General features: G+C 43.5%; 1 protein-coding gene across 3 annotated transcripts; it reads left to right on the top strand.

Annotated features, from left to right (window-relative positions):
• The first annotated feature begins 4025 nt into the window (after positions 1-4025).
• On the top strand, positions 4026-9244 carry LOC120737802. 3 transcript variants are annotated; one of them, XM_040038656.1, is made up of 2 exons: positions 4026-6248; positions 7400-8745. In XM_040038656.1, exon 1 carries the CDS (start codon positions 4676-4678, stop codon positions 5678-5680), a length of 1005 nt encoding a protein of 334 aa, XP_039894590.1. In that variant the 5' UTR covers positions 4026-4675; the 3' UTR covers positions 5681-6248; positions 7400-8745. The 3 variants fall into 3 exon arrangements, with proteins under 3 accessions (XP_039894590.1, XP_039894591.1, XP_039894589.1); XM_040038657.1 differs by having other exon boundaries at positions 8245-8745; XM_040038655.1 differs by having other exon boundaries at positions 6138-6248; positions 7400-9244.
• Positions 9245-9970: the final 726 nt, after the last annotated feature.

The following is a 9970-nucleotide window of genomic DNA, read 5'->3' on the forward strand; positions in this document are numbered from 1 at the left end:
TCTGTCAGCTGACGCAGTCTGGGAATTTTCCCCCGTGTAGTGAAACGGGCCTTAGGTTTAGTGCTCTCCGTCTCTGCTGCATGAGATCGCATTCCTGCAGCACTGTTGACTTTTTCAGGTTGTTGTTGTGGGTCCAGCTGTTGCAGCATTTGGTCAGGGTCACGTATGGGGGAGAGCAGGAGTCCAGTCAGCCTCGGCTTTCAGGGCCGGCAAAGCAGCCTGTAATTAAACATATATAGAGAAAAACAAAAAACAAAAACAGACAAAAAACAAAAGCAAACGAACAGGAAAATGATGTTGTGTTGGCTGTATTACAACGAGAGGGGAGAACCACCGGGTCCAGGCCCTGTGTCAGCCTTCTCTCCCCCTTTTTTTGTTTTTTCTCTCCCGATATAATCAACTGCTAACCCACCAAGTTGACAGGACAACATGCACCTGTTAAAATTCTTAAGATCATGTTTAAAAGCCCAAAAATGGAATTTTCTTTCATTCAGTAATCACTTTTATTAATCAATCAGCAGAAAACATGTCACAATTTGAATCTTTTAACCCCTAAATTTGTCGTGTCTTCACTGGTTGGTCAGACCAGTGTCTTTTTTCTTTGAAGTTAAATTGTTGTCCTGCAACCCAGAGAGTTTATTTGTCAGTAATGTATTTATCCTTTAACAACAGGTGTATGTTAAGTTTCGCTGCTTTAGCCTTGCTGGAAAATCTTCACGTGTTCATGAGTGTAAGCTGTTTCTTCATTGCGTGTGTGTGCATTTGTAGGCAGGCAGGTTAATTTGATCTTTTTCTCAAACTAGGCGTTACCTTAAAAGGAGCCTTTCTCTCAGATTTCTCTGCTTGTGTGTGTTTTTGTTTCACCTTTTTGTTGTGATGCTTCGGACGCCTTCCCAACCTCCACAAGTCCGTTGGCCCCAATTTTATGAGTTAAAAACTTCTCTTAATTCCTCCTCTAATTCTCTCCTCGCTGCTGTCTTTTTCACAGCTGCTGATTCTTGCTGAGTTTGGTTTCCATTACTTATAATTTTGCTTCGGCCGCTGTGCTTGTGGGGGCAGTTGGTCCAGGTCCGCAGCTTCCTGTATTAACACACTAAGAGATTTATTTAATTTCATTTTCGTCACTGTGAAACAGATAAGCAGGCAACACGCTTACCTTGACAGCGTAAACTGTACGCCAGTCTCCCAACACATTCCTCTCTGTACTCCTCCATAATTCTCCACTACACACCTCTCACTATCTCTCTCTTTTATTTTTTATTTTTATTACACCACAGAGTAATACACCCAATTATGCCCGTCTATCTCTATGTGGCTCCAAATTCCCTCTTTATTTAATTTCACACTCATCAGGGGACAGGCACACAACAATTTCAAACCACTGAAACGAGGAATTCAACCTTTTTATATTTCTTTACTAATCTAGACTCAACCTTTGTTCGCAAAATGTGTCTTGTTCTAGTCCAGAATAAATGTGAACCCGTGATTACACTGCGGTTCCAGTGTTATTCTGTAGCTAATGCGGGAGTCCTCAGTTCCCAAGTTGCCACCTTGGCATCCAGACGCCGCTGGGCCTGGCCGCGCGTCCACGACCAGGAGGGTCGCCACACCTTGAACAAAATTATTTTCCACAGGTACACTAGACATCAACCTTTGATCCTAAAATGTGTCTTTGCTCTAGTGTCCTCCTAATCAAACACATCAACCGTCACTGTCACTGTGTTCAGACTTCACACACAGAAACACACTCAGCGCGCGCCTCACACACAGCCAGAGCGCGCCTTACACACACAGCACGTTACACCATCAGTGAGACACACAGAGAGCGCCTCTCATCAGCAGAAATTTGCACAGAAACCTCTGAGCTCAACTGTTAGACTCTTCTGAAGCACAACCAAAAGCCCAAATACCCCTGTCTCTGCGTTTATGACCGCCACAACGGGGCAAAGTCGCATCATAAAAGTGATGCTTGCATCCCCGAAGTTATACCCGACATCATAAACCAGGTTTTGCTCTATGTACTTCTTGGCAAGTAATATTTTACTTTGTTTTATGACCGCAGCCCTTAAAAAACTCGACTGACGCCACAAACCACCGTCAAACCTCTATTCAATGTACTAAAACTAGCACCAACCACTACTGCACTTCACGGCCGCACCACTGGAACACGGCCGTATCATAAACCAAACCTACGGACGTGTTTCACTCTCGCGTTGCCAGCGTTCAACCGCACCGTGAAGCCAGCATCTGCTTTTCCTTAAATCAACTTCTATTTCATAGCCGGCAAGAGCCAGGACGTAACCGACACCATAAACAAACTTCAAACCTCGACTTCAATGTACTGAACTAATGGCCGCGTCTTCAGAAGAAATTCTAATGTATTATTGCTACAGAAGCCAGTATTAGACAAAATTAAATGTGGAAGGTAAAGTGGCTGCAACTAGTCCAACGTAGTGTATTATTAGTATCTCGGTAGAAGCAGTTTACTGCAACTAGCTCAACGTAGTGTCTTATTAGTTTCTCGGTAGAAGCAGTTTATTTAACACACTGGAATTCAGCCTCAACTTATGTTGTTAGTATCTCGCGCCAAAAACCAGACACCGACAAATTTACTGTGAAAATACATGTGACTCAGTGAACAGATTAATTTGGAAAGCCCAATATGCACATTTGGTATTTGTAATACAACATCTGCACCTCCTCAGCACACCAAAGATCCGGGTCACACGGCACCAAGTTGTTGAAATCTCCCAATTCTTTGAATCTTTGGGCTGAAGGAAGGACAATACTCGGTGTATTTATGCTCAATCAACAATCATTTATTTCCATACAATTCAACACTTATGAGCATAAGGACCATCATGATGGGGAGACATGCCTGAAGAGGGTCACAGCAAGTCTCAAAATGGTGACGGGTTGCTCAGCTTTTTATAGTCTCTAGTGGCCCCCATCTAGTCGTAAAAGCCAAAACATCACATTCTTTCTCTGTTACAGCGCCTAAGTTATGACCTCGGCAGTTGTCTCTCTGCTTTCTGTAAGGTGGGGGTGTGGAATGTGGTCTGTCTATCTCCCCTGTCTTAGACACAGAGTCTCCTGCTTACAATCTTCTCTTCATGATTCAACAATTAAGCATGTAACACATTCACAGCAGATCAAGGATACAGAGTGATGCACACTTATCTAATAAACTAATAAGTGAATATGTTCTGTTAACTCAAAAGTATAACGAGAACTAAACTACATACAGCTCACACACTCTATATTAAAGGGTATAATATGATCTACAGCAGTATTCTAATTCAACTACTTTGATTACATATATAAGGTAACATATAATAACAGAATAATCTAATACATTATACAGGAAAACTCTGTCATTCAATAAGGCCCCTTTGTTTTAGTTATTTTTCTCTTTGACCCAAGAATTGATGTGTGAGAATCACAGGCTGGTACAAGGTTGAAATACCACAGAGATCACTCCCTCAGCTACATTAGTTTCTTAATCTCTTAGGAGACGCCTGTTGAAGGGCAGATGGTTTGTTTCAGAATTCACTAATGAAAGAACTCTTTATTTCGTGCCTTGAAAATATGTCGCTGAGATAATCACAATTGTAGCTGAACTGATAAACTACACAAAGGATGCTTCTTCACCCAAGGGCAGGAAGACGCTCCCTTATCTTGGTCTGTACTGGTTTAAACTGATAATCTGCTGTCTCATGAATTTTACCCTCTATATAAACTGTTGTACTTGTGAATAAAGTTGAGTCAATTTGGGAAGACAACCTGAAGCAGTCTCTGTTTTCTTGTTCTCCCAAGCTGCTCCCGAGCTCGTACTAACACGCTGAATGGCATGCTTGAATATTACTTGAGACTATATTTGACTGTGTTACAGACTAAGGGACATTCTCTGCTGATAGACGTCCACGCCTCGAAGGAAGTCGATCCATGGATTAGGCCCTGGAAACCGTTTCCTTCAATTTTGGTGTCAGAAGTGGGATCCTGACGAAGGTAGGCACATGTCTTTTATTTTATAAGACTGTGTTATGCCTTTCTCAGTGATCCACATAGAAACGGGATACGCTGACGAGGCCTTCTTCAGTGGCCCACAAAGTAACAAGTGGGATACACTGAGGAGCCTTCGTTAGTGGCCCACATAGAAACACAGGAAGTTGCCTGTTGTTTTGTAAATTAAAGCAGAAAGGACACAGGAAGTTGCCTGCTGTCATAAACTAAGAAGTTGCTCACCAGCAGAAAGGACACGGGAAGTTGCCTGGGGTCATAAAACGAGAAGTTGCTCGTTAAAAAGTGAGAAGTTGCTCACTAAAAAGATAAAATTGCTAGCAAAAAATCAAGTAACCTCAGGTGTGCCACAGCAAAAAAAACTAACTTAAATCCTTCAAGCATCTAAACCCCTCTGGAAATCACTGACCATGGGTCAGAATAATTCAAAGACCTTAGACGGGTCCGATAAAAAATCAAAATTAACTGTAAAACCGAAAAAAATAAAATATAAAATCACAAATAGCGGCTCCATACGACTCCCACTTCCGCTTACGGCAGGAACTACTTAAGGCAGAAAAAAGAGGAAAAAACTCAAGAGGGCCCCCACAAAAACACCCGTTATAAAGAAAAGCAGGGATCACAATTTAATGACGTCAGCCCCTCCCTCCCGTTCATGATAATAGGGGACATGTGTTGCATTCAACCCCCTAAAATTTCAGAGTTAGCAGCAACCATTAAAGAACTTCCCGATCCTCTAAAAAATCCTACAGCCTTTGTTTCTGCATTACAGAGAAGTACCAGATACCACCACTTGGGTGGGCCTGATTATAGATATATATTATGTCAACGAATCCCAGGTGTGACTGAATCTCAGCTTATTGAAGAAGTAGAGGAACTAGACCCTAAAAATGACCAAGCAGCCAACACCACCTCGTTTTTGTGGATAAACGATGACAAAATCACAGCCTTTTTTCAAAATCTAAAGAAATTTCTGCTCACAATGTCTAGAGATAAAATTGATTTAAATGCAGTAACCATGTGCAAGCAAAAGCCAGATGAATCCATTCTAGTTTTTATGAAACGTTTCACGCACTGCTGGGCTAATGAGGCATGCATGCCTGAAGGAGGAAATGACCAGATTTTCATAACAACATTCTTAAACAATATTCATCCAGAATGTTCACAACTATTGAAGCTGACTGCCACTGATAATCTCTATGACATGAAGATAAAGAACTTTATCACACTTGTCAAAACAAAAGCTGGTGCAGATCTTTTTCCCAACAGCACGAAGGCTAAAAGTGTTAAAATGATGTTGAATTTTGATGTTGAAGGCTCAGAGGAAAGTGAGAAAATGATGTATGCAGGGGCCCCGCCCCCTCAACAAGCGCAGCAGGGAGATTTCAGAAGGAGAGATAGGAGTGGAGATGTATGTTTTTACTGTGGAAAAATAGGACACTGGAGGAGGGAATGCAAATCAGCAGCACGTGGGTCGCAACCACAAAACACAGGACCAGCTCCTGCCACTAGGCGTCAGCAGAGCTCTTACAGACAAGGTAACTGGCAACGCAGACAGGAATCACATCAAAATAATGGCCCCTTTGCACCTAGGCAGCAACCTTATAATCCACATTTTAATCCCCACCCATATGATAACGAAAGGCTGGACCGACAATAGGGAGGCCCAGGTGAGGATGAGGGACAGTGTGAAGCACTACACACGATGCTGCATTTGCAATTGTCCCGTAACACAGAAAGCTTGCCCATGTTAGATATAGAGATAGGTGAAAAGACTTATTCTTTTTTAGTTGACAGTGGAGCCACTAAAAGTTCACTGTCTGGAAAATTCTATAGTGGGCCTGTTTCCTCTGTGTGCATCAACACCATGGGAATAAATGGAACTCTAGTGCAATGGCCCAAAACTCATTCTCTAAAAACACGCTGGGGCCCAAAACCAGATGAAATCACATATCATCCATTCATAATTATTCCAAACTCGCCTGTGAATCTATTAGGCAGAGATTTAATGGCAAAAATGAACTTGTGTATTTCATTTAACACAAAGGGTGAAATGTTTGCAGATACTGATAACAGCTATGTTTTCTCTGCCCTATGCACCGACACCATGGAGAAGGAACAGCCTCTGTGTCAGCTGGACGCCTCAGCAGAGAATGAACTCAATATCCATCTGACTGGTACCCCACGTCACACACTGTGCCAAAAACGTGTACAGACACCACTACCAGGTAATCCCACGCCTGGAAGCCACATATTTGTTTCTCTCACACTGTTCAACAACATGATAACTGCTCACACTAGTGAAGGCCAAACAGTGGTTTTGTCACATAACTCAGACATGGGCTATGACATTACTGCACCATGTCGACACGTAGATCTAACCTACCCCATACACTGTACTATCTCTGCTGTCACATTGCCAGCTGAATATCAGAACATGACATTATGGTCAAGAGGTGAGAATGATGTAGGATTTATTGACTGTACACCTTATCACGCACAGCTGAAACACAACAAGCCAGTATATGTCAAGCAATATCCCATTTCTGCCGAAAAAGCCGCAGCCCTAGATGTCATCATAGGAGATTTATTGACAGTTGGAGTAATAAAGCCCACAGTATCTCCATATAACACTCCTGTCAATCCTGTGCCAAAGCCTAACAAACCTGGCGTATGGCGTTTCACACAAGACTTAAGGCAAATTAATGCAGTCATTATGCCTCTGCCACCTCTCGTCCCAGACGTTCCCAGCATATTGACATCTATTCCAGCAACAGCTACACATTTTACTGTGGTGGATTTGTGCTCCGCCTTTTTCTCAGTGCCTGTGCATGAGGACACACAGCCGATATTTGCTTTTACACATAGAGATAAGCAGTACACATGGACTCGCTTACCCCAAGGCATGGTAGACAGCCCTGCGGCTTTCTCAATGGTGGTACGTGCTACCCTGGACGGCTTCATTCCTCCAGAAGGCTGTACCCTGATACAGTACGTGGATGATCTCCTCCTCTGTGCTGAAAGTGAAAAACTATGTCAAACTGCCACACATATGCTACTCCAGCACCTCCAACAGACTGGCCACAAAGCATCAGCAAAGAAAATGCAGTACTGTCAGACTTCTGTTCAATATTTGGGATTTACACTGTCTCACGGACAACGTTCCATGACTACAGACAGGGTCAAAGCTGTGACCTCTGTCCCTAAGCCCACTACACAGAAGGAAATGCTGTCCTTCCTAGGCATGGTGAACTATTGCAGACAGTGGATACCAGACTGTTCTTTTCATGACCACATTCTGCGTGAATGCTGCAAAAAAGACAAGCCTCCTCGAATACTGTGGTCCACAGAAATGACTGCCTCTTTCAATGCATTAAAGGGAGCGCTGACCTCCGCCCCTTGTTTGGGTCTGCCTGACTACCACTTACCGTTCCACCTGTACGTCACAGAGAACGGCACAACCTGTGCAGGTGTACTGGCCCAAGAGCATGGCTGTGGCTACCGTCCAGTAGCCTTCTACTCAAAGGTGCTGCCAGCAGTAGTTCAGGGGATGCCGGCCTGCCTGAGGGCAGTAGCAGCTTGCTCTATCATGATAAGGGACTGCGAGAAGCTCACACTCTCACATGACACTATTCTACACACCAATCACCAGGTCACGACCATTCTAGCAAACATAACTACACAACATATGACTGCACAACGTCGCTCAGGTTATGAAGCTACACTGACTTCAACAGCAAATCTCACTATAAAAGCAAGCAGCACACCCAATTCGCCAGCACACTTACTTATTCGTATGCTGTGTTCCTCTGACCGACAGGATGGTTCAGACGAGCCTGACGTTCATGATTGTATGACACGTATACAGGAATCCACAGCACCACGCCCAGACTTAGAGCAGACACCAATCCCAGACTCAGTCATTGTTTATGTGGACGGGTCCTGTTCAAAACCAAATGACAACTCATTTCTTTGTGGCTATTCGGTGGTGACATTGCCTGACATCATACTAGAGGCTCACTCATTACCATTTCACTCAGCACAAAAAGCAGAGCTCATGGCTTTAATGCGCGCCTGTGAGCTACATGTGGATAAGCGGGTGACAATTTACACTGATAGCCGTTATGCATTCGGTGTGGTGCACGACTTTGGCACATTGTGGAGACAAAGAGGATTCACATCTGCTGATGGAAAATCGATCGCTAATTCTGATCTTGTTCAAAGACTTTTGCAGGCTATACAGCTGCCATCGGCAATTGCAGTTGTTAAAACGAAGGGGCACAGCACGGCTGACACAGACGAAGCAGTGGGAAATGCTCTTGCAGACGTGACCGCGAAAGCAGCTGCTGCCTCACAGCAACCACCCAGAAAGGAAGTATTATCTTTGCCTTTACAGCTGCCACTTGTCACACTCCCAGACTATTTAGAAACAAATGTTGACCTAAAATTCATACAAGAGCAGGCCTCTGCCTCAAATTACACTTACTGGGAAAGTAATGATTGTACCTTAGATAACAGAGACAGCTTATACAAAAACCTTGAGGGTTTGATTGCCCTCCCATCTTCACTACTGCCAGTCCTTGTCCGCCATTTTCACGGTGTGAGTCATGTCGGACAAAGAGGGGTAATAGGAGCAATAAAATCAAGATTTGTAATTGAGAAAACATCACATGCAGTAAAAAGCATATTAGCAACCTGTCTAACATGTGCACGAACTAATGTAGGTAGCTCAAAAGCAAAACATCAGCATTTACCACAACCAGATTTCCCATTTCATACATTACAAATTGATTTTACACACATGCCAGCACAAGGAAGCATCAAGTACTTACTGGTAATAGTGGATCAATTTAGTAAATGGGTAGAAGCTTATCCAACATCTAAAAAGAAACTGCAGAAGTAGTCTGTCAAAAGTTGTGCAATGAAATAATACCCAGATTTGGAATACCTCACCAAATTAACAGTGATAGAGGACCTTCATTCACATCAGAAGTAATTCAAAAGTGTGCTAAAACTCTAGCAATAGACTGGAAATATCATGTGCCATACCACCCTCAGAGTTCAGGAGTTGTAGAAAGAATGAATAGGACCATAAAAAATCGCCTGACTAAAGCAATGATAGAAACAGGAATGACCTGGGTCAAACTACTTCCTCAAGTCCTCTGCGAGATTAGAATGACTCCATCCGCAGCAACCAAATTATCTCCATTTGAAATAATCATGGGAAGGACCGTTTCCAACACCATGGTCAGCCTCCAGAGGGGCACCGCTATTGGAAGGGGACATAGACACTGCATTGTCTGACTATGTTCATAACCTGGTAGAAACACTGAATAATAACTATCAGAAAGTTTGTCTCTCTCAGCCTCTCCCTTCCACAGATCCAACCCATCCGTGGAAACCAGGAGACGCGGTGTTGGTGAAGTCGCTAAAACCAAGGGCACTCGGGGAGGCCGCGTGTTCCAGCCCCCAGACTGTACTTGCAGTGACGAGAACCAGCATCCTAACAGACGGACAACCTCAGTGGATTCATGCCAGCAGGGTTAAGACCAGCCCCACCAAATCACCTAAGGCGTCAGATCAAGTAGATGATGACTCAGGCGAGCCAGCGCCCGGATTCAATACACCTACACACACACAATCACTGATTAACACACAACGCCTGAAAGAGCCAAGACTCAGAAAGCCCTTTGATCCCCCACCTGAACAACACAAGGTACTCGAACATCCAGCAGAACAGAAAGCCTAGAGTACCACACAATGCCTAACCTGATAAAGATAGACTCATTCCATCCTGATATGGAGAAAATAAAATGCCCATTGTCATCACACAACGCTTATACGGGTCTCTCGAACCTGGGACCAGGCCAGGAGACGACTAAAGAACTGTGTTTTTTATATATTTAGGTTATTAATCATATCTACTGCATTAACCTTAGGATTTTTAGTT

Source organism: Simochromis diagramma, unplaced genomic scaffold, assembly GCF_900408965.1.
Source record: "Simochromis diagramma unplaced genomic scaffold, fSimDia1.1 OVJJ01000182.1, whole genome shotgun sequence".
NCBI classification, from domain to species: Eukaryota; Metazoa; Chordata; class Actinopteri; order Cichliformes; family Cichlidae; genus Simochromis; species Simochromis diagramma.